We start from the raw sequence: 26,360 nt of genomic DNA on the forward strand, positions 1-26,360 counted from the left end.
ATGGAAAAAGGCACTTCTGTATGCGTTTCCTCCCACGGCTCTTATCTCCAGGACACTAGAGAAAATCAAAATAGAAGCGGCGACTGTCATTTTGCTAGCGCCAGCATGGCCCAGGCAAGCCTGGTATCCATTCTTACACAGGATGTCAATTCAACCACCTTACCCTCTTCCTCTCCATCAAGATCTCCTTACTCAGGAACAAGGCACGCTGTTGCACCCCAGACTTCAGGCATTGCATTTGACGGCGTGGCTTCAGTGGTTAAAAGGGTATGAAAACCTGTGTTCTGAACAGGTCAAGACAATACTTCTACACAGTAGGAAAGAGTCTACGCGGAACACGTACCTCGCAAAGTGGTGGAGATTTTCTAACTGGTGCATCCAGAACGGCATGCACCCTCTCTCATCTTCTCTACAGCACGTTTTGGACTACATCCTTCATTACGGAATTCAGGACTTGCACTATCGTCCTTAAGAGTGCACTTGGCAGCCATCAGTGCCTTCCACCAACCAGTAGAAGGTTCCTCGCTCTTCTCTCATGTAATTACAAAGAGGTTCTTAAAAGGGCTCCTAAATTTATATCCACCACGAAGGGCGCCTTCCCCTTCTTGGAATCTTGATTTAGTATTGGATACCATTATGTACCCACCCTTTGAGCCCTTGACATCGGTCTCTCTACATATGCTAACGATGAAGACAGTCTTCCTCCTTGCAATTACATCAGCAAGAAGGGTAGGTGAACTGGGGGCGTTGATGGCAAGCCCTCCTTTTACGGTTTTTTCCAAAGATACAGTAACGCTACGGTTACACCCAGACTTTATTCCCAAAGTCTGTTCTTCTTTTCACATTAACGAGACTATTATCCTCTCAGCTTTTGATCCTAAGCCTCATTCCTCAAGTAGGGACGCTCTGTTCCACACCCTCGATGTCCGACGTGCGCTTTCTTTCTATATAGACAGAACACGCCAATGACGGCGCACGGACAGACTGTTGGTATCTTTGGCACCTAGATCAAAGGGCAAAGCACTTTCCACTCAACGCATTGCAAAACTAATTACTCTCTGTATTACGAAGTGCCATTCGATTAGGAACAAACCTCTTCCTTCTTTACCTCGGGCTCACTCTACACGAGCAGTAGCGACTTCCACTGCCTTTGCAAGGGGAGTCCCCCTTGCGGATATCTGCCGCGTGGCTACCTGGGCCTGTAGCGTAACTTTCGCGCGTCATTATGCCATAACTAGGAAGTGGGTTTCAGATGCCGCGGTAGCCTCTGCGGTTCTGTCCACGGTAGAAGATAATTGACCCGGAGCGCATTCTGGGTTACTGCTTTGTACTCACCTGGAGTGGAGCACCCACGGGGACCACTCGAAGAAGAAGAAGTTGTTACTCACCCTGTGTAGTAACGATGGTTCTTCGAGATGTGTCCCCGTGGGTGCTCCACGCCCCACCCTCCTCCCCGCTCCGGGTCTCTCTGCTTTGTCTTCTAGGGACTGAGTGGTGAGAGGAACTGACGAGGGGGGGCCGGACCGTTGCAAAGGCGCGAACGCCACGCGCTGCGCTCGCGCGGTCCGGCCCGGCTACGGCTATGGAAATTTCCGACCAGCGGCGCCGGGACGGGACCTGACACCTGGAGTGGAGCACCCACGGGGACACATCTCGAAGAACCATCGTTACTACACAGGGTGAGTAACTTCTTCTTCCAATGAAGGGGAAAGGTGATATTTTCCCTAATGTAGATTTCTGTGATGAAAGCCCAGTGACTTGCATGATCTGATATGTAGGCATTCACAATGGGACCTATCTTCCTAATAAAGGACTAGGTCAGAAAATTCGGACATCTGCCCATAATTCATTGTTCTTCTTCGAGGAGTCCCCGTGGGTGCTTCACTGTAGGTGCTGGGCTTGCCCCGGCACTGCAGGACGGAGATATTTTTGCAGCAGTAGTCCTGCCGGACCGTTCACGCACAGGGAGCGTCTTGTGGCTTTTGCGCCCTTTCGCGCTGCTCGGTCCAGTCTGAGCCAGTTCCTCTTAACCACCTCAGGCTGCAGACAGAGCAATGCTCTTCTGCTTGGATCTCTTCCGTCGCAAGGAATTCAGGTTTGTTCATTGTTAAAATTAGTTTCTATTTACCTTTTCCTCTGTTCGGAGTTTCACCTGTTACTGTTTAAAAACAAAACAAAAAAACAGAGTTTTCCTCACAAGTTTAAAGTTCTCAGTTGGTTCTTCTTATTATCTTAAAGTTGTTTACCTTTAGTATAAATTGACATTTCTTCTCCCAGTTCATCCCTTCCCTGTTTTGAAAAAAAAAAAGATTTTATTCTTACACAGACAGCTAAGTGACTGACTGGAACAATGCCTGGGTCCCCGGGATTCAAAAAATGCCGAGAGGCCATGCCTGCCTCAGACGGCCACATCCTCCTGTATTTGTTGTTTAGGGGAGGTCCATGTCCCACAAAAATGCCCTTATTGCTCCAATCTCACATCCAGAGCGAGACGTGATAGGGAAATGAGGCTCAGGATGATTCTATTTGATAAGGCCCTACAGCCTCAGGGATCTGCCTCCACTGCATGGCCCTCCCCGGAGCCACCGAAGCGCAGAGCCTCCTCTCCCACCATCGTGCATCGCAGAAAGACTAAGCCGATTCTGACCCGCTCTCTGCCTGCCACTTTGCATGGAAGATTGAGCATTGGCTCCAAACCTAGCACTTCTGGCTTGTCCAAACTGTGGCCGGCACCATCTAAAGTGGCGAAACCTGGACCCTCAGTGCCGATAGTGAGTCATCCACCGGCTCTGAGGCCCACGGCACCGGCAATGTCTAGTCACATCACTCCGGCACTGTCTGCACCGGCGAGTTCAGCTCAACCCATGCTGACGCTGCTGGCACCGATCCCAAGATTGACTTCCAAGCAGCACCGAAGCACTCGGAAGACCCTGAACTGACTGCGACACCGGTGTTGCCAGCACTGCAGATGGCACTGGTCTCCACACCTCCTCCCGATGGACCGGACGATCCGGTACCGATATCAGCACCAACATGGGCACAGCTCAGGAAGGCTACAGCCAAAACGTGGCGGCAATGGAGCCCGTCTCCGTGCTCCCCGTCCCCGGCGTTTTCTTCAGAACCCTTCTCATCTCCTCCACCCCAGTTGCCAAGGAGGTTCCCTTCCACGGAGCACCTGCCATCTCCTTTCTTAATACTGCCAAGGGAGCACCGGTACCAATCGGGTCTGTACTCCCAGCACCATCGCTTTTCCGACTCTCCCTCTCCCTTGAGCCAAAGGGTCCTACTCACCTCCGTTGTCTCCTCATCTCCTAGGTACTCCTACAGGAGATCCTACAGCAGGTCTCATCATTACGACCACTCACCATCCCGCTCCTCATACTATTATAGGGACTCATATGACAGATGGACCTGCTATAAAACCCATTCACCATATCACTGTGCCTATCACCAATCCTTCAGATCACCGATCAGGCCCAGGATGCGTGATTCATCTTTACGTTACTCACTGGCTATCTACCCACCCCCATCGGCCCATAGTCCACATTTCCCACTGCCTCCTCCCTTCCCCCACTGAGGAGGAACAATGCTTCGAACAACCCCATCAACCTCAGGAGTCTTCTGCAGACCTTTCATCATCCTCACCTGACGAGGCGGTGATACCAGGCGACATCTCGCCCCCGGATGCTATCAGACAATTCCACGAGCTTTTTAAAAGGGTCACTCTCTCTCAGGAGATCCAGCTCACTGAGATTCAGAGTAAATACCACCGTCTCTTCAAAAACTTACAGACGTCCCAACCTCCTAAACTGGCTATTCCCCTCGATGAGGCCATTTTAGAGGTTGCCAACAAACTGTGGGGAACCCCAGCATCGGTCCCACCTACAAATAAAAAGGCCGACAAGAAATACTTTGTGCCATCCCAGGTAACAGAATTCCTGTTTACGCATCCGCTCCCCAACTTCTTGGTGGTTGATGCGGTGTGACAATGAGCATGTGCTTCAGAGTACAGGAGCCAGGCCTCAGATGAGACTTTTAAGAAACTAGATTTCTTTGGGAGGAAAGTGTATACATCCGCAACACTGCTCCTTCGGATAGCCAACTATTTAGCTCACCTATCCAACCACAATTTTGACAACTATTTGAAATTCACAATACTAATGGAGTTTCTGCCTGAGTCTGAGGCTCATCCTGAAGGCACTGGTGCAGGAAGGATACGCCTCCACTAGAACCAGCTTACAAATAGTGGCGGATGTGGCGGACACCGCAGCTAGGGTCACTGCTACGGAAGTTGTCATGAGAAGAGCTTCATTCTTCCAGGTAGCAGCAGTTCCTAGGGACCTGCAGTCAAAGGTAGAGGACTTGCCCTTTGAAAAAGATAACCTGTTCGTAGAAAAAAATGACACCTTGTTGCATTCCAGTAAAGACACCATGCTATGGACTCTTGGGGTGTATACTCCGCCATATAAAAGACACCGGTACACGCCATTCCAGAGGCATTACGACTACTTTCACCAGAGGATAGTGTGATATTTTCCCTAATGTGGATTTCTATGATGAAAGCCCGGTGACTTGCATGATCTGATATGTAGGCATTCACAATAGAACCTATTTTCCTAATAAAGGACTAGGTCAGAAAATGTGGGCATCTGCCCATAATTTATTGTTCATGTTAAATGGTGAGCACTTCCTTGGAGTTTCAATGGAGACCTCAGTGACATTGCAGCCAGTTGAAGCTGCCTGTAAGGCAGTATGTGAGCTAGGCCAGTAAGCCCTTGGGGAACCTTTTGCTGGCTATTCTCACTATCTAATGTACCAAACACAATCTCTTCAGATGAGGAATTTTAAAATCTTTAGAGCTTCAGTTTAATTTCTTCAAAATAGGACAAGTTTGCCATATTGATCATATTCTTTCCTCCTGATTAGGGACATAGCTATAGTTTATATGGTTATTCTCTGTAGAACACATTCCTGGAACACACAGTGAATGTCTGTCTTTCTGTTTCTTCCTCCCTCCTCTTTATTTGTCTTTCAGAGCTTGTACGTTTCAGTGCTCTGCAGGCTCTGAGCTGTGTAATATAGGTCCTCACCAAGGCACTCTGACAGGAGTTTACCTGCTTCAGCAGTGGCCTAATTGATCTATTTGGTTGGCTTTTTATGAAGACCTGGTGATATTTCTGTTACTGCATTGATCCCTTGCCTCACAGAGTTGGCTTAGAGGCAGGCAGCTGATTAATTGCAGATGGGACACCACCTTCAAGAACTTGACACCCTAATAAGTCCCCTTTAATCATTGAGAGTTTTTTTTTCTGGCAAGTAGAGTAAATCTTCTTATCTTGCCCTATCCTCTACCTTTGTTCCTAGAAGATTAGGGAGGGAATTGATAAAGACTCTTTACTAAGAACATAAAAATGGATGTGCTACATCAGGCCAATAATCAGTTCTGCTCAGGATCTCGCCTTCAGACAGTGGCTGGCTCCAGCTAATTCAGTGGGAATAAACAGAATAGAGTAATTGAGTGATCCATCCTATTCCCAGTTTTTAGTATTGGAAGATTTAGGGACACTAGGGCATGGGATTGCATCCCTGATCATGTTGGCTAATAGCCATTGATGGACCTTGGAGTAAGAAGATATCAAGGATATCAGGAATATACTGAGCTCTACTAAAAGATAGTCAGAATGATAGCATACAATAACAAATGGTTTCATCAAACCAACATGTAGAAGGTCACATCAGTGGGTAGTACTAGTTTGTATCTGGGTATAGAAATGTTTTAGAGGGAGTATCTTTGTCCAGCCCAAAGGCAAGACCCATTACTGGGTAAGCAGTACAGTATCCTTTGTCACAGGCATACATATCTTAGTATCCTCGTAAAGTCAATCAGATGCTGTTGCCATGCTTCATTGACAATAAGCCTGATCTGGTGCTTTCATGCCTTAGCAAATCTTGTGGTCATTGGGTAGTTTGCTCAAGGTCTGCTGTGATTGCTGTCTGTGTAAAATGGGAGCGGCGCACAACGGAAACACATACGCAGCCAGACATCTGTTAACATCTCACCATAGACATATTATCCATGAATGTATCCAATTTATTTTTTGAACCCAGTTATTTTTTGACAGTTTCCCCTGCAAACAAGTTCCACAGGTTTTATTGTGTGTTGTGTGAAGTGCTTCCATATGTTAGTTGAAAACCTGCTGCCTGGCTGATCCTTGATTCATGTGTTATGTGAAAGGGTAAATAACATTTCCTTCTTTACTTTCTCTACATCTATGATGTTGAGACCTCTGTCAGATCCCCTCTGCCCCATAGTCATGTCTTTTCTAAGATGGACATACTCAGTTTCTGAAATCTCTTCTACTCTGCATGTTTTTGTATGCCCATAATCATATCAGTTGCCCTTTCCCTCATCTAATACATCTTTTTAGAGATTAGCCTAGCAGCATTGCATTCCATATTCCTGGTGTGGCTACCCCTTTCCTACTGGTTAGAGCCCTTCAAATCCACGGATGTCCACTTTATATCTGCAGATACCTGCATCCGTGGCTCATTTTTGTGGATACAAATGTGGATGCAGATAGAGATTACCACCTCCCTTAACCAGGGCTCTCGGGTAATGTTCCTGGATCACAGAGCCTAGGTATAGGGAGATCTGGCAGAAGGGCATGGGGTGTGGAGACAAGGAGCTCTGACCCTACGGCTGAGCATTAGCGGGGGTGCCTGGCAATGGCAGCCATGGAGCTTGCGATGGCACTGGCAGCTGCAGAGCTCTATCCCTGGCTGTGGAGCTCCGACCCCTGTGGCAGACATGGGCAGGCAGCAGTGGGGGCTAGGCTGGATTCCTTAGCTGGGGGCAGCAGAACATCATGGGCCATTTTGGGAGGTACCTCCTCTAGTCCGGCAAGTCCCTTTGTTCAGGACCAATCAGGTCCCGAGGGTGCTGGACGAGGGAGGTCCAACCTGTACACATTTTTTATCCATGCAGGGCCCTGCAAATGGTTTTAACTGCAGCTGCATGTTGAGTGGATGTTGTCAGAGAACTGTCCACAATGACTCCAAAATATTCAGTGATAATAGGCAATTAGACCCAATCTTTTTATCTATGATTGGGATTATATTTAGCAATGTGTGTTACTTTGTCCTTATTGATGTTGAATTTCATTTGCAGTTTTATTGCCCAGTCACTCAGTTATGCCATATACCCTTGTAACTCCTTTTGAATTAACTATCATGAGTAATTTAGTTTCTCTTCAAACTTTGCCACCTCACAGGTCATCTCTTCCATGTCATTTATGAATAAGTTGAATGGCACTACTCCCACTACAGAGCCAGGGGGACTTCTTACCTATTTACATCTTCACTGTGAGAACCGACAGCGCTTCCTATTTTACTCCTAGTTGGTGATTCCTAAGAAGATTTTCCCTCTGGTCCCAAGAGTGCTGACTTTGCTTAACAGCTTTTGAGGACAGACCCCTCGTTGAAGACTTTGTCCAAGTATACTTGATCCAGTGGATCATCCTTGTTCACATGGGTGTTTGACCCTTTGAAAGAGTTATAATAGATTAATGAGGCATGATTATTCTAGAGAAAATCAGTGTTGGTGCATTGTTACTCCGGAGAGAATTCTATATAAAATTAAAAATACTTTGCACAGTATTGACATTTTTTGCAGAAATTCTGGGTGTTTTGTCAGATTAATATTGTATAATTATGCCTTTTTGATTTATTTTGATAATCTATTTCAAAATATCTGTTAGCAAGTATGTTTACAGACAAAAAAAAATCCTCCAGGAATAGAATGAGTGATAGCCCAGTTCCTGTTTTTCTGTCCCATGACCTACGGAGCCTAGCTGTGGGGTGCCACCACTTCCTCTTCCCCATCCCCATCCAGACACCTACACCCATTCTCTGTGGAGCCTGGCTGTGAGGTGCCACCACTTCCTCTTCCCCATCCCCATCCAGACACCTACACCCATTCTCTGTGGAGCCTGGCTGTGAGGTGCCGCCCCCTGCCCAGACCCCTATACCTCCAGAGCTCAGGGACAGAGGTAAAAATAGCCTGATGCTAAGATCTGGGCTTGTATAGAGTTTCCTGTATGCTGCTTCCTTCCTGTCAGGCATGCTGGTGGTTGGAGCAGTCTATGCCTGCGGTGGGCCCTGTAGGATTGAAACAACTCCCTGCCTGCATGAGATGGGGAGCTACTCTAGCCCTTACTGGTAAGACTCACCCGTTAACTAGTTAACCATTCACATTTCTACTTACTAGTCAGGGTGAATGCACAGCAAAGAGAAGACTGCCAAATTTAGTGGTCAGAGGAGATTACATTCAAGGGATGACAGATGACCCTGATTAGGCTGAAAAGATCTTTTTTGCTTACTTTACAATAAGAGTAAAGTCACATCTACACTAAGCCAGAAATTTGACTTAAGATATGCAAGTCTAGCTATTAATTGCATAGCTAGAATCTGCATACCTTAAACTGAACTTCTCTGGTGACCCCACTGTGGCAAGTCACTGGGAGAAACTCTCCCATTGACTTCCTGTACTCCTTGGGACTCTGAGGAGTACTGGGGTTAGCGTGGGTGTAGCCTGGGAAAGAATTTTGTGAAATTTATGGATGAGTAAGGCTTGCTGATCTGATCAGAGTAGATGTAAGTTCGTCCTCTATCCCAGATTATAATTCTGTGGAACCACAAGGCTCCTCCTCTTGAGGGTCAACAGGCGATGGACAACACCACCACCTCAGCTCACGGAATGAAATAGAAAACAGCTTTATTGCTAATGGAATAATGATTATGATCACTACAGCAAACACTACAGTAAGAACACAAATCACTTGAATTCCTTCCCAAGATGTTATTAACACAATTAATTCCAAACTTCTCTAAGTATACAAAAATTAATGATGATAATAGTAATAATAATAATTTCCTACACACTCAAGGATCCCAAGGTTGGATAGAGAAGGGTGACTTCCCTTCCCCTGGTGACCTGAGAGCAAGTGTTAGTAGGATTCCTAAAAGCAGACTTAAACAAGAAAAAGGAAAGAAGCCGTTAGAAAAGAGAGGAATAGAAATAAGTCCTAAATTTCTCTAACCTTGTACTCATGCGACTCGGGACAGACTGCTCTCTTTCCGCGAGGTATCAGATTGCAGCCTCAATCTCTCATCCCTAGGCCTAAATACCCCTTTTGGATGCCAAAGCATACCGGATATACCACCCCTTTTCCATGACTGGGCTTAGCACCCCAAGATTTCTGAGGGTGCCACCTTTAATTGGAAAAAATCTCTGGGTATCTAATGAATATTCATTATGGGTGCCAGATGGCTTTCTTGGATGCTGTCCCTATACCACACACAAAAGGCGGGAAGCTATATGGAATCTGCGGTTAACAAGGTTCCATCTGTTTGGATTGCGCCAAGAGATGAAACACTCATAACTGCAATGTTAGCAGATTTATACCATAAATTCCGGGTAAGGCTCAAAAAATAAAACTTGTCCTGACTGCAGACTCTTGCTTCACTCCTTTATGGAAAATTACAAGCACAAAGCATATTGTTCCCCACTTATATCTTATTGCCATCAGCCTTCTCACAGAATCTGGATTCTGTAGGCCCCTTGCATTACTAGCATATTTCAAGTCTATACTAAATGATATAAGAATAACATAAACCTATTACTTAACTAAAACGAATATCATATTCATAGGCCAGTATAAGACAAATAATGATTAATAGGCTACAGGGGGTACTATCAACATTCCATTTAGCCGGTCCTTACTTGACCCCCTAAATCAAACTGCAGAATATTGACCTCCAAAGCATCCATCTTCCCAGAAGCATAGAGAGAGCCTCATTTTAAAGGAGTTGAGTAAACAGTTGATGTCGTTTTAATTCAATTTGCTCTGTTTGTAGTCTGTCAAAACTATTGCTGTATAGTATAGGTAATGTCAAGGAGAGCTAAGACCACAAAACCCAGTAACCTGTTAAAGGCAAAGTGAAATGGTAAGTTGTGTCTAGACCGAATATCGTTTACCCACTTGTATCTCAGTCAATGGGCATGGACAAGAAGTCCTTTCCCAAATAGTTAAATTGCTTATCAGATTCTAGTGAAAGAAAAATTGCGCTCTGTTGGATTTAAGAGCGAACCCTCCTGGGGTTTATGAAACAAGCAGAAATACATGATTTTCCTGTGGATGGAGTATTATGTGCTAATCCAACTATTTATTAATCTATGTGCTTGCTTATTGTTAAATGCATTGGTGGCACAATGAAAATGGATGGCGTCTAAAAACACAAATTCTGGATAACATGGTTTTATCAATGTTGAAAAACATCCATACTGAATATTTGAACAAAAATGTGACGTGAGGACTATATGAAAATACTAAAATGCTACTTTCAGCTAGAAGTCACAGTAGTGAGCTTATGAAAATTGAATTAAAAAACTGAAATGTTCCTTCTTAAATATAGTAAATGCCCTTTTGAACTATCTATGTAATAGAGGTAAAATGTAAATTAATATGCTCTTGCAGGAGTATTCAGTTGATAATTCAGTTCTTCTCTACATCTGCTAAAATGTCTAGTGCCTGATACCTTAACATTTTTTCAGTCTTTTAATACTTGATGTGAAAATATCAAACTAGACTGCTCTTGATCTGGTAATTAAATATATATGAAAGGCAGGTAGTTGAACATGAGTAACAGTCTCAATTATTTTTCTACCTCAGAATCAGAACATGCTAGTTGCGGTGCATTAATTCTTAGACTTTTTGATAAATGAAGTGTTAAAATAATTTAAATATTTACTAATAGCTGAACATTTGACCACTTGCATGGAATGTTACAGAATACTAATAACTTTGCTGTGTTTTGTTTTTTGTTTTTTTTACACTATAACTATTCTTCGCTGACCACTGCATGCAGATAATTGGAAGCAAAGTTGCGGTAAGTATAAATGCGGTGGTGTTTTTTTTACAAAGTACAAGTTTATATTGCAGAATTGAGACTCACAATTGAGTTTTGTTTTAGGCACCTTTAACACATGTTAGAAAGGGCTTGTTTTATCATGTTATCTTTATGGTTTAGGGGAAAAGGTTGAAAGAAATTATTCATTTAATGTAAACTCTCAAGAATCTGATTTAAAAACCTGTTGAAATTATTTGGAGCCTTACAGTTGACAGTAGACTTTGGATCACACCTTCTGTGTGCAGTTGAGGCAGGTTTCGCGTTTTACTTCAATAGTAATACTTGGTGCATAGTTATGAAATTCAGTTGGTGTTGAAAGAGAGTGTGTCTCATGTAGACCTTGTTATTTTGCAGTGGCTTATGGCCCAATGCAAGAAATCTGCTTCAGGATGTCACTTGGAGCTATGAGAAACTTAGAATTTAGGGTCTACAACTCAACCTGACATGAGGTCTTCCAGGAACTATGGTTTCAGTGTTTCACTGGGAATGTCTTCTGGTTTGACTCTTCTCAAAATAATATGTTCACACTTTTTTGGTGTTTGTAATAGTCATTTTATAGTATTGTAGCTGTTATAGAATCCAGAGCAAAATTGCCATTAGTTAAATGGGAAAAGGCTTGAGCTGTTAAACAAATGTCATGTACTGAGGGTAACGGTATTTTTTCAAGCATTAGTGAGGCCAAAAATACAGTGGAATAGAAGAAAGCAAATCTAATGTTGATCTCAAATTCATGTGTAAAGTTTAGAAACAGTGGTGACACATGCATAATCATGAACATTTTAGTGGGAAAAAATGTCTGATACACTGTTGCGTCGTTGACCTAACATTGTTAGCATCTCTAAATGTTTTAATAAATAAATATATCCTTTTGTTATGGGAATGGGTTCAGGAAGTGAGGATACTTTTGCAAAACTGTGTTTAATTTTAAGTATGGTAATTAAAAATGTACATTTTAAATGATACCCTGGACTCAGGCTATGTATTGATTTGGCTATGGTATAGTGGTCTTTTCAAGACTACATTAAACCATAGCACTCATTTGAAAAGTTTTTTGTTCAAACCACTTCAATGATCCTTTTTTGCTGTGTAGTCTTTTTGTATTTTGAACTATACATTTTAACTTTTTGTTCATTTTTAAGGTCTAATAATTGGTGGTTCAGCATTTTACACGTTCAAAGCATGCTTGAAATATGCAAGTGTTTAAAAAAGACATTGCTACTGGTTTGGCAACATTCAGAGTAGAATTTAAGACGTCTACTTGCTATGCTCCTTTGCTTGCAATAGTGTTATTTTAGATGCTGTTTTTGGATGTGAGAGCGATGCAAAATCCCGTTTTAATTAGTTAACCAGTTAAATTTTATGCTTAAGTAATCCTGTTGGCTACCCTTCTGAGACTTTTTATACATACTTATTAAGTTAATCGATGGCTGGAACCGCCCCGCTGCAACCAGGTTTAGGCTGATCCGGCTGGCTGGAGTGCCCCCTGCCCGTGGCATATCCTGTGGGGCTGCTCCAACCATGACTAGTTAACCATTAGTTAACCCTAGTGTGAGATCAGAATAGTGATATAGCCACTTCTGTATTATAAGGCTCCCATTCTGAGAAAAATTAATTAAATGGCAAGCCGCCTTCACTTTTCTTGTGGTATTTTAGAAACTGGAAAGGAGGACTATGCAGATCAGTTCTTTTTCCGGGTGTGAGTGAATTTGAAAGCAGTCTTGAGAGAAGATGAGAGAAGATAATTTAAGTAAGGGGAAACTTGCAGCAATCCTTATATAATGAGGGTAATCCGAAGGATTCTTCGTGCACATCAGCGCAGCAGGGCTAAACTTCAAATAAGCTATGTGATGTGAGCTATGGGGAATGGGGAGTAACGGTAGTTCGAATTAGGATCTTTAATTCAAACTACCTACTCCGTGCCGCGTGTAACCGCGGGCATGGAGTTTGGACTAAGGGGGATTTAAAAATGGCGGTGCCCGTGAACATGCAAATGAAGCCCGGGATATTTAAATCCCAGGTTTCATTTGCATCTCCGCTTGCCCTAATTTCCCTACCTAGCTCGAACTAACGAGCTAGTGTAGACGTACCCTAAGTTCCAGGAGTCTGAGTAAACAGTCCTCTAGCTCAACATTATTTCAGCGTTGTCGAAATAACTGCTTATGTGTAGATGCAGACTTTGTTATTTTGGAATAACATCAGGTATTCCAAAATAATGCTGCTGTGTACATATAGCCCAAGGCAACTTTGAAGGAGTGTATAATAAACAGTAGCTTGAGCCTTGACTAGAAGTAGAATTACAAATACAATAAAAGAAAAAAAATCCCCTTCCCCCTAATCTTTGAACATTTTTCTTTGATTCTCTTGATTGTTTCTTGAAGGGTTCAACGATGTTTTTTTGGTTTAGAGTAAGATTTCTTAAGTAATTCTCTCCCCAGGTCTCTCTAGAACAAGATGTTACTATGTGGCAAAGTGAGCATCTTTTCACTTCTCAGGATATCTTTTTAGTGACCTCATTAAGTTGAGTGAATTCTTTGATTACACATTTAAGAAGCCAGGCCTGTCTATTTAATATTTTTAATCAAAACAGTTTGGCAGGTGTGCCAAGTCTTTGGTAGGTGAGTGTACTTTCAGTATTAATGAAATATTAATCAGATAGCATAGCATATTTGGGGCGGAAACATATTTCCTGCTGAAAATTTAAAAGTGGAAAATAAAATTCAGAACTTCAAGACAGCCAACTGAACACACAACTTCCAAATGTCACATTGAATTCTTCTCTTCTTGAATTTAAGACGATTAAAAGTAGCTTTGAAATATATCCGTAGCCTACCTTTTGCTTTTGCACATTAATTACTTGAATAAATAAAAATTCTGGAATAATTCTGAATACATTAACTTTTTTGAGAAGCCAATGGACTCTGAAAGGTTAAACTCTTACTTTTATTGTTATATACATATATAATTCATTTATTTTTTTCCTTGTTCATATATATCCAGTAAAAATGAACAATGGAACAAATAGAACTGAAGAAACAAACTTTGTCCTGAAGTCATGAATGTAAATGGTTTAAGGTCAGATCAGATCTTTGATCAAATAGTTTAGACAGAAGTTTAATGAAGAATTAATGTAGCTTTAACTGAAACTCCTGTTGATATGATTGGATTGGTTTTAATACACATTACATGCTAAAAAAGACATCTCAGATGTTGTATTTGACCTTTTTGTTGCCCAGGTAATCAGCTGCAGATGAATTTGGTATTTTGTCCTCATACTGTATCTAATAGGATAAAACTCAGTTTTAAAACCCAAGATGAACTCTCATGTAGTTCAGTGGGGGTCATTTTGGCAAGATGATGGTGACCCTGGTCAGTTTTCTGACTGAAAGGTAATTTTTAAGTTAAATAGTAAAGCTGCAAATAACAATACTTACACTGTAATTAAAAGGTTAGATGAAAAATACTCTTGAAAGTTGATAAGACTTAAATATGGCATACAGTCAGGTCTCCTAATTTGTGTGGATTTCTCATATAGTAAAAAGAGGAAGAAGTTAAAAAATGAAAAGGTGATTGTGATACAGAGGTAGGAAATTGAACTACTTGAAATTACTTTAAAACTATTTTACTGCAGGTTGTTTCAACTTGTATCTTTTAAAAAACACCATAGTTAACAGTATTTAATTTAATAATGCAACATTCCTTACCATTTTTATGAAAAAAAATTTGGAACTAGTTTCCTTAACCAAATTTGCCTTCATTGCTTGGCAATGTACTATATTTGGCAATATGAAAATAGCAAATGACAATAGTTAGTTTAAAACAGGTTGTGCTTTCTCTTTGGGCAAGTAAAAAACTCATGTAATTGTGGGTGGTAGAGATGATTTTGTAGGAACATACTCATAAAAAGCTCAGTTATGTGAAGTACTTAGTGCATTTTTTTAATTATTTAGGACACTTCACACAGGAAAATCTCAACATGAAGCTTTTTATGCATAAAATAAATATTAAGTAGTTATCCTTTTCATTAATATGTACATTCAATTGGCTTATAATTAAAATATAAATAAATTCAGTAAAGTGTTTGCATAATACTAATCACTATTGAAAAGACAGAGAGCATCATGGAAACTAGTTTTACTTTTTAAGAAGTCAACTCATTTAGCTTTAAAAAATAGTGCATTATGGTGGAAAATGCCCATTGAATACTTTTTGGTAATTCTGCTGAAAGCTAAGTAGCTCCCATTCTCCAAAGGATGGAAAAAAATTAAGTAATTAGTTTTAAATAAACAATACCTATTTGTTAAAGCATTGCTTCACTAGCTTTAAGATGACTTGTTTCAGTTAACATTTACTTTGCAAATCTTGAAGTACATTCCTGAAAAAGAAATGTCTGCATTTCATCTATTTTTTTTATTTTGATTAGCTAACAGATGGATTTCTCGCCAGTTTTTTTTAAAGTTAAATATTACGTTTTCTAGTGGCATTTTGACACAAACCAATTACAGTAAAACTCTGATGGTCTGGCATCTGATGGTCTGGTACCATCAGGAACCCAGAAGTGCTCCGGGCAGCCGGACCATTGGAGCTGCTCTGCCCCCAGCTGTCCCCGATTCAGCCGCTGCTGATAGCTGTTGAAACTGACCATTAGCTGACTCCAGGAACCCCTGGGCAGAGCTGCTCTGCCCCGGGCTTCCTGGAGTCAGCCGCTGATCAGTTTCAGCAGCGGCTGACTTGGGGATGCCTGGGGCAGAGCAGCTGGGGTGCTGCCGGGTTGGTCTCGCCGCGCCAAGGGTCGGTGCTACCGCACCAACCCGGCAGCACCCCAGCTGCTCTGCTGCAGGCGTCCCCAATTCAGCCGCTGCTGAAACTGACCAGCAGCAGCTGAATCAGGAACGCCTGGGGCAGAGCTGGACTATCGGAAGGGGGGGCTATGAGGTATCTGGGGCCAGACCCCTCATAGCCCCCCCTTCCGATAGTCCGGCATATCTGATAATCTGGCACCCCCTGGGTCCTAAATGTGCCGGATTATTGAAAGTTTACTGTATATAGTTCTTCTCCCAACTGTCTATCTCACTATCTTGACCAATTTTTAGCAATATATTAAAACATTTTTTGAATGTTAAGGTATCAAAACTGGCTAAAACTACTGTTATGCACACGCCATTGGTAAAATATCAGCTGTGCTCTTCTACACTAGCAGTTTTGTATAACACATTGTGGTAGATCAGGGCATTTCTCCAGCTGAGAATACAAGGACATGTTTAGGTTTGCAGAAAATAAGTTCAAAAGTTTTCCAGGACTCTTGGTTTGGATTGTGGCAGTGGGGCTTTGGTGTGCAACTTTGATATCATCAGAAAAATGAGCACTGTAGCAGGTTGGATCTCTAAAGTCTTAGTTGGGTGCTCTTACTATATGTGTTTGGAGGAAAGATATCTACTAAACCATCAGTATCATTACTCCATCCTGGAGTTTCCAGTTTTGGTTGCATGTATTTTTGGAGGTTTCATCACAGCACATAATCTTTAGTTAAAGATTGTTCTTCAATTCATGGGAACTTCAGAATAATCCCTGAGGGTTGGCAACACTACTTCCTCCTGAATCACGACTTACCTTGCTGATGAATGTAGGGATCCAGTCCCTGTTAATCTTCACTTAGAAAAATTCATTCATTGACAGTTGATCAATGGTAAGATGGAAAGAGTGGTAAAGTAGAGAGAATAATTCATTTTTAAGATTACTACGCTTTTAGGATGTCTTAACACTACAAAGGCTATTTTTAAGATTCAGTACTTCAATCAGGGTTCTAGTATTGATTATTGCCTACAGCTACCCTGGCTAGCATCTTGCATTTCCAGGAAGACATTTCCTCCTGGAAATGCTAAATTGTTCGGTTCATGTTCCCCAAGAGACCACCTTTATTTGGGTGGGATTTGCCCATGAAAGCTCATGATACTATGTTTTTTGTTAGTCTCTAATGTGCCACAGGAGTACTTGTTGGTTTTTAGTTCAGCCTTTAGTATGGGGTGAGCAGTTCAAATTTCTTTGATCATCATTGCACTTAATAAAGGTTGTAGAGCAGTTTTTAAACTAAGGCCTGGGGAAAAGCAGGTGGGTGCGGAGGAGCACATTGATCGGACAGAGACATCTCTTAAGGGAGGGTCTATGAGGAAGAGAGGATGGAAGTATGGGTCAGATTAGATGACACACTCTTTTTCATTTTATTGTAACACATCAGGAAATGGCAGACTGGTAAATAGTGACAAATCATTAAAGTGCTTATATACAAATGCTAGAAATCTAAATAGTAAGATGGATGAACTATAGTGCCTTGTTTTAAAGGAGGAAATTGATATAATAGGCATCATGGAAACATGGTGGAATGAGGGCAATCAAAGGGCTGCCTCATACCAGTGTACAAAATATATCTGAAGGATAGAACAGGTCGTGCTGGCGGGGGAGTGGCACTGTACCTGAAAGAAAATGGAGAAACAAATGAAGTAAAGATCTTAAAAGAGCCAAAATGTTCCATAGAATCTCTATGGATAGTAATTCTGTGCTCCAATAATAAGAATATAGATGTACGGATATATTCTTGACCATGTGATCAGGACAGTGATAGTGACTATGAAATACTAAGGGAGATTAGAGAGGCTATCAAAATAAATAGCTCAATAATAGTGGGGGATTTCAATTGGGTAGATGTCAGCTCAAGATGGGATGCAGAGATAAAAATTCGTAATACCTTAAATAACTGCTTCTTGGAGCAGCCGATTCTGGAACCCACAAGGGGAGAGGCAATTCTTGATTTAGTCCAAAGTGGAGTGTATGATCTGGTCCAAGAGGTAAGTATAACTGGACCGCTTGTAAATAGTGACCATAATGTAATAAAATTTAACATCTGTGTGGTGAGAAAAACACCTCAGCAGCCTAACACCATGGCATTTAATTTCAGAAAGGGGAATTACACAAAAATGAGGAAGTTAGTTAAACAGAAATGAAAAAGTACAGTGACAAAAGTAAAATCTCTGCAAGCTGCATGGAAACTTTTCAAAGTCACCATAATAGAGGCCAAACTTAAATGTATATCCCAAATTGAAAAACATGGTAAGAGAACCAAAATAATGCCACAGTAAAAAAACAGGTAAAAGAAGCTGTGACAGATAAAGACATCTTTTTAAAAAGTGGAAGTCAAATCCTAGTGAGGAAAATAGAAAGGATCATAAACTTTGTCAAATTAAGTGTAAAAATATAGTAAGAAAATCAAAAAAGGAGTTTGAAGAACAGCTAGCTCAAAACTCAAAAGTAATAGCAAAATAGTAAAAGCCTGCTAAACAATCAGTGGGGCCCTTGGACAATCAAGATGCTAAAGGAGCACTCAAGGACGATAAGGTCATTGTGGAGAACCTAAACGAATTCTTTGCTTCAGTCTTCACTGTTGAGGATATTGGGGAGAGTTTCAAACCTGAACCATTCTTTTTAGGTGACAAATCTGAGAAATTGTCCCGGAGTGAGGTGTCATTAGTGGAGGTTGTTAAACAAATTGATAAACTTAACAATAACAAGGTACTGGTAGCAGATGGCATTCACCCAAGAGTTCTGAAAGAACTCAGATGTGAAATTGTGGAACTATTAACTATGGTTTGTAACAATCTTTTAAATCGGCTTTCGTACCTAATGACTGGAAGATAGCTAACATGATGCCAATATTTAAATAGGGCTCTAGAGGTGATCCTGCCATTTAGTCAGGTAAGACTAATGTCCATACCTGGCATATAAATTGAAACTATAGTAAAGAATAAAATTGTCAGACACATGGATGAACATAATTTGTTGGGGGGAAAGTAAACACGGTTTCTGTAAAGGAAACCATGCCCTACTAAACTACTAGGCTACGTCTAGACTACATTCCTTTTTCGTAAAAGGGATGTAAATTAGACGTATCGCAATTGCTAATGAAGTGGGGATTTAAATCTCCCCCGCTTCATTAGCATAAAAATGGTTGCTGCTTTTTTTTCGGCACGGAGCTTTGCCGGAGAGAAGTGCCAGTCTAGACGCCGATCTTGCGGAAAATAAAGCCTTTTCCAAAAGATCCCTTATCTCTTATTTCATAGAGGGATAAGGGATCTTTCAGAAAAGGCTTTATTTTCCGCAAGATCAGCGTCTAGACTGGCGCTTCTCTCCGGCAAAGCTCCGTGCCGAAAAAAAGCAGCAGCCATTTTTATGCTAATGAAGCGGGGGAGATTTAAATCCCCACTTCATTAGCAATTGCGATACGTCTAATTTACATCCCTTTTACGAAAAAGGGATGTAGTCTAGAAGTAGCCCTAGAGTTCTTTGAGGGTGTCAACAAACAGGTGGACAAGGGGGATCCAGTGTATACAGTATATTTAGATTTCCAAAAAGCCTTTGGTAAGGTCCCCCAACAAGGGCTCTTAAGTAAGTTGTCATGGGATAAGAGGGAAGGTCCTTCCATGGATTGATAACTGGTTAAAAGACACGAAATGAAGGGTCTGTCCTAGGTCTGTCCCAAGGGTTTGTCCTGGGACCAGTCCTATTTAACTTACTTATAAATGATCTAGAGAAAGGGGTAAATAGTGAGGTAGCAAAATTTGAAGATACCAAACTGATCAAGATAAGACCAAAGCAGACTGTGAAGAGTTTCAAAAAGATCTCACCAAACGAAGTTATTGAGCAACAAAATGGCAAATGAAATTGAATGTTGATAAATGTAAACTAATGCACATTGAAAAAAATAATCCCAACTATACATACAATATGACAGGGACTAATTAGCTACAGCTATGCAAGAGAGAAATATCTTGGAGTTATTGTGGATATTTCTCTGAAAACATCCATTCAGTGTGCAGCTGCAAAAGCAAACAAAATGTTAGGAATCATTAAAAAAGGGATAGAGAATAAGACAGAAAACATCTTATTGCCTCTATATAAAACTATGGTACATCCACATCTTGAATATTGCATACAGATTTGGTCACCTCATCTCAAAAAAGGTATATTGGCATTGTAAATGGTTCAGAAAAGGGCAACAAAAATTATTAGGGGTTTGGAATGGGTCTCATCTGAAGAGAAATTAAAAAGACTTGGACTTTTCAGCTTAGAAAAGAGGCGACTTAAGGGGGGGATATGATAGCAGTCTATACAATCAGGATTGGTGTGGAAAAAGTGAATGAGGAGAAGTTATTTACTTGTTCCCGTAACACAAGAACTAGGGGGTCACTAAGTGAAATTAATAGGCAGCATGTTTAAAACAAAAAAGTTTTTTTTCACTCTGTACAGCGTCAACATGTGGAACGCCTTGCCAGAGGATGTTGTGAAGGATAGTACTTTAATAGGGTTCAGAAAAGACCTAGGTTAGGTCATTGAGGTTAGGTCCATCAATGGCTATTAGGTTGGGTAGGAATGATGTCCCTAGCCTTTGTTTGTCTGGAAATAGATGACAGGAGAGGGATCATATGAGAATTACCTATTGTGTTCCCTCCCTCTGGGGCATCTGGTATTGGCCACTGTCGGAAGCCAGGCTACTGGGCTAGATGGACCTTTGGTCTGACTTGGTATGGCCGTCATTACGTTCTTGTTCTCATAGTTTAACTATTACATATTACCTAGGGCTCATCTAGACTACGCCGAAGTGCTGAAAGAGGATATGCAGATTCCTCTGTAATCAAATGGAAATGATCTTTTCCTCAAAAATGAGGTTTATGCGGCTTTTCGATAAAGGGGGGAGGGTTTGCCGAAAAAGCCGCATCCAAACTACTTTGGACATGGAATGTGCATATCCTCTTTCGGCACTTTGGCATAGTCTAGATGAGCCCCTAGAGTTTAGAGTAGTTGAGTTTGACTTCCACAAGTCTAAACAAGAATTGACTGCAGAATAAGGAGCTTGAATATAATTTGAGTAATAAACTACAAACTCTTTTCCACTTGATTCAGAAAATTACTTCACTATTTTTCGATTAGTGAGTGTTGTATCTTAAAGGTGGAAGATTTGAATAAACTAAGCATGAGAATGTCATATTTAAATAATCCCAGTACAGCATAATAGCTAATTTCTAGATGGGAGAAGGGGATTTTCATATTGGAAAAATATTGAAATTAACGTATTAGAGCAGCAATTCCCAATCTTTGCCAGATGGGGACCTATTTTGACAATTCAGGAAGACTTTGACCCAAGACAATTCAAAAGTGGAGGGAAGTGGGAAGGCAGAGCCACCTTGGTGACCCTTTTGAAATGTAATGGCGACTCATAGGTTGAGAAACTCTGTATTAGAGTATTGTGTGGTCTGCACTCATTTTAACCAGTCAAAACAACCATTCATACAATCAAGTATAAAGACATGAGTACACAAATACACATTTAATATAAAAAGCAATATAGATGGGTAATAGTGTATACATTCATAATGTTAAAAGTATTTTGCTCCAACATTGTAATGCGTTTTTAGTGTGGCGGGTGCATGAAAGATAAGTCACTCTTTCTCCCGTTATAAGAACATCACTTATTTGTCAGGAGATTCATTTTGACACTTCCCACAGTCGGCAGGCATGTTGAAGAATCAAAATGTCTTGTTTCTAGACACTTCTCTTTTGTCTTCATATCTACATTAGTGATTATAGTCATAACTGATTCTCCAGCTAGAACCTGCGTGGGTGTATGGGTAGTGTCTTCCATGTTGACTTTATCCTTAGAACTATCAGAAAGCTAATGCTTGATGCTTGTGTTCTGGTGACCCAGGAAGTGGGAGAGTTTCAGATTATCCCATGAACATGCTGAACTATAATTTATATCAATACTGCAAGATATATATGTTAAGGGAAGCTATTTATTTAAATACAACAGAATGATTGCATTTTGATAGCTTGTATTGTGTTAAATGATAAATATGTCTGATAATCATAAAAATGTAAGAAAAAAAGCGCTTCATAATTTTTCTTTTTAAATGCACAATAATTTATAGAAGTTGGTTCAATCCCCAGTACAATTAATACCAAAAGAATACTAAATTCTATTAGGTATGTCATGGATGAAAAAGGAATAGGAAAAATGCCTGACCAATCTTTTTTAATCTGTTAGATGGAGACAATACAGAGCTAAGGAGCTTTAGGAGCTGCATATTAATCATAACTATTCTTGTGGCATAAACCTATTTCTTCTAACTTATGAAAATTATACAGAAGATCAGTCATTCACTTTGGTAAAAGATTGTTTTACATGTTATTTAGGGCTGTGAAGTGATTAAAAAATGAATTGTGATTAATTGTGCGATTAATTGTGTGCGCTGCCCCTTTGAAATGCTATGATGGCATTTCAAAGGGCAGCGCTGCGGAAGCCTGCGATCATCGAATTGTATTGCTAGTAGAGACCTCAGATGGTCCTGTGCAAGGCAGGACCAATCCCAAATAAATCAACTAAATCCTCAAGCAGACCCCAAGCTCGGTGCAGTTGCCCCTTTGAAACACAGCTGTGGTGTTTCAAAGGGGCAGTGCTGCAGGAGCCTGGGATCAGCTGGAATCCCCAGCTGATCCAGGGCTGCATTGTGCTATACCTTAGAAACGCCCTGTAGGCATTTCAGAGGGGCAGCATCACAGAAATGCCTGCAATTAACGCGTTAATTTTGCTCTGCATTAATCTCCGGAGTTAACGTGCATAATTGATAGATGTAAAATTATACCTTGTTTTGAACACGATAGCTTTAAAAACTGATTAACAAATACTTTTAATTAAAAAATCATGTAATGACTTATAGAGCTTTGATGGCTATTTTCCTACAATGCTGCCACAGAAAGGGGATTTACTCTTTGGCAAAACTCTAGGGAGCATTATTAGAGGCCAGACAGAAGAACCTTACAATTACTGAATCATACCAAATATTTTTGTTCAGTTGTTAATTTAAGCAACAATTGATGGATGCCAGCTCCTGTTTTAAGTTATTTTCAATTGCTCAACTCCTTTATCTTGAAGGGGAAAAAGAATTAGCTTAAGTGTCTGCATAAGTAGCTCATGTTAATGCTCATCAGTACGTGAGGCATGTAGAACAGGAGTAATCTGGCAAAGCTCATTCTGATGATTTAGCTTTAAAAAGACGTATACATGTTTATGGTAATTCTGATAAAGTACAATGAAACAGGTGTTAAAAGCTGCTTATTGTCATCTGGTGTTGATGGGATTCATAGTACAGTAGACTTCCAATAATCCGGAACCTATGGGACCTAGGTGGTGCTGGATTATCAGATATGCCGGACTATCAGGAGGTACTATAAGATGGTTATATATATATATATATATATATATATATATATATATATATACACACACACACACACACACACACACACACACACACACACACACTATACATTATATACTGTATATAAAGTGTTCTTAACCCTTTTTATTGTACATACTGTATACAGTATACTGTAATATTTTAGTTTTTAAGCCTTTTTTACCTTTTTGCTCAGTTCAGCTGCTGCCACTGTTACCTTGTGACTCATTTTTGCTGAAGCTCACTCACTAGGCTCTTGCCATTTTGATACCTGACTATCAGGAGTGCTGTACTATTGGATGCCGGACTATTGGAGTTTTACTGTACTTTGAAATATTATAAGTGTTCGGAGGCCCCGTTTCGTGGTTCAGGAATTTTGAACCCGAGCATTCTTATGGATTCCCGACATGTTACTTTGGGAATGTTTTAAGGGGGTGGGTGCATAGTCCTGGATGTGTGGGGAAGGACAGCTCTACTTTGATCTTCATTGCGTTCTTTGGGGACATCCACTATTTGTTTTTTGATCCTGCTTAACGGTGTCAAGCTTTTCTCTAATGAAGAGGAAATAGGGTATCCTATGGTTATTTACAACCACAGTGTTGGTGGTTGGCAATAGGGTATGGGTAAATCAGGGATCCTGAGGTTTTGGTCACTTTCCTTCAAATAAAACCCTATTGTTGAATTATTTTTTCCAACACAAATGTAGATGTTAACAGCACAGCTACAGAGTGACTGTTTGTGTCCATGAGTGGGTATGAGCTGTCCTCAATAATTGGAATATATGGGCCTGTCCCAAAGATCCCCACGGTATGCTAACAGAAAAAAAGTAGTCTGCAGGAATTAATTTGCAACCTGATATTTGACTAGTTAGAGCACTTGCAAAAACTGGCCACTTTCTTTTCATAGTTGATTAGTTACTACATTTGGCAGGAGAAAGCAATATGTTATCAAAGTGACTCTAGTGACAGTTCTCAGATTTACAAGTGGTGCCTAAAGGTTCAAGTATCAGAATAATTTTCCCATTGGGGTCAGCCCATGGTAGACCTCTTTTTTAAGACCGAATTCGACAAGAAATGGCTCCTATTCTGTTGAAGAGCAGGGAGGGACTGCCAGTCCCCATTAGATGCCTTCCTTTCCAAAATGTAGAAGGGCCTTCTGTATGCTTCCCCCTACCTCTTACCATTATTTCAAAAAGTTGTGAAGGTTAATCAATACAGGGCAAAAATGATTGTTCCACCTTGGCTGAGACAGCAGTGGTTTAGTTTTCAGTGAGTTCATTCTCCTTTGACTCCATATAGTTTCACCGGAACAAGTCAGGATTCTTTATCCAGATCTGCAGTCTCTTCATCAGATGTCATGGGCCATTTGACTTGACTGGCATCAGGCATTCTGTACCAGTGGAGAATGAACTGCTTAATTCTGAAAGCTATCTGTAAGAAAGTGTTTCAGGTCAAAATGGACTAGATTTGTTGCTTGCTTAAAAGGAAAATCTGAGTCTCCAATGGCAGTTTCCATAGCCCATATTAGAAATATGCAGTGTATTTAAAGTCTGAAGGATTTCCTAATTCTTCAAATTAATTTAGCTATTTCAGCTTACTATGCTTGGATCATTGTTAAATTGCTATTTGTCCATGATTCTGTAAAAAAGGTTATGAAGGGGTTATCTACAATGTGTCTTCCAAGAAGTCCTGTCCTTGTGGAATCTTAATTTGGTCTTCTCTCCGTTTGAGCTCACCCTTTGGACCTGTGGTGGACTGCTCATTATTTTATTTATCTATTAAAACAGTCTTTATAAGTACTATTATACAGGAAGGCGAGTGAGTTGCACACTGATGATTGGCTCACCATTTATGTATTTTCTCAAAGATAAGGTGGCTTTTAGATTTGATTGCAGATTTTTACCAAAAGTAGTTTTAGTTTTATAAGCATCAAACACCTACCTTACTGTTTTCCTTTCCTAAAACTCATGCTAACAAATGGGAACCTATTATTTAGTTTTAGATGCTAGACTAGGTCTGGCATGCTAATTAAAGCTAAAAAGCTTCTGGACATAATCTAGACTTTATTACCGTAAGAATCATAAGGGTCATTGTGTGTCTGCTCTGACTAATTCCAGATAGGTTAAACAATTATTGCAAATATAAATATGAGAGTTAGTTGAAATATGTGAGCTGCCTGTTGTATGGTGTCATTGTATTAGAACTGTAGCAGCATCTTTTGCTTCATTTAAATATATTGCTATTAGTGAAATTTGCAAAGTTGTTAATTGAAAGCGAATGCAGTATGAGCCTTTGTTTGATTAAGACTCTGCTCCTACCTCTGGGGTTTTTCACCGCTGCTTGTCAAACTACCTGTAAGTGAGAATCTCTAAGGAGGAAAATATGAAGGGTACTTATACCCAGAATTTGCTAAGTTGTATCCATAATTCACACTCCCTGCCCACACTTTCATTTGGGAGTACATCTATGCAGCAAAAACAAACAATGCCCCTCACCCCGAAAAGCATCCTCCCTTTCGAACCTACCACTATATCCATGGCGGTGACTTTGAGCTAAGGCTATCTGTCTTGAGCTCATGTTACTTGGTTGAAAATAACAGTGTAGATGTTCCTTCTCAGCCTGGAGCCTGGGGTCAGAGACTCTCCCCATGCTGTTTTGTCAACCTTGCTATTGTTATCCCTTTGTGTGCTTGAATCAGTTGAGGCAGGCTTTGAGACTTGCTATCATGGATCTTTTCTCAGTGTACACACACCCTCCAAGGGATTATAGTTTCTCTAAATTGGCAGTGGAAGGAATTGAGTGGTAAAGGACCCAACACCTCCCTATGTAGTCTTGCCTTTAAAATGTTTGAAAACCGCAAGGGAGGAGAGATAAAAAGCATGTGCATATATGTTCTAGTAGCTAGTTTGGAGGAAAGTTCTATGGTTAACTGCCGCTAGGTGGCAAAGTACTCACATGTGAATATTCATTCATTTTGAAGAACACGGGTTATAAGTAACCCTAATTTTCTACTCAAAGAACTAAAGTAGTAATTCTTACTTCACAAACTGCTTATATAAAGCAAATATGTAGGCTTTGCGTGTCAATTATTATTTATATATTGGGGTACATA

At 40.7% G+C, this 26,360-nt stretch overlaps 1 protein-coding gene across 5 annotated transcripts in view; it reads left to right on the forward strand.

Annotated features, from left to right (window-relative positions):
* The window catches only part of DIAPH2 (diaphanous related formin 2), a 778,453-nt gene that overhangs the window by 61,666 nt on the left and 690,427 nt on the right, over window positions 1-26,360 (forward strand). For all 5 annotated transcript variants that reach the window (XM_075896761.2, XM_075896762.2, XM_089781656.1 and 2 more), the window contains exon 5: window positions 10,927-10,947. In XM_075896761.2, the coding sequence (XP_075752876.2) occupies window positions 10,927-10,947 (21 nt within the window). The remainder of the gene's footprint in view (window positions 1-10,926; window positions 10,948-26,360) is intronic.

This window comes from Pelodiscus sinensis, chromosome 13 (genome assembly GCF_052426305.1).
Source record: "Pelodiscus sinensis isolate ZL-2025 chromosome 13, ASM5242630v1, whole genome shotgun sequence".
Taxonomy (NCBI): Eukaryota; Metazoa; Chordata; order Testudines; family Trionychidae; genus Pelodiscus; species Pelodiscus sinensis.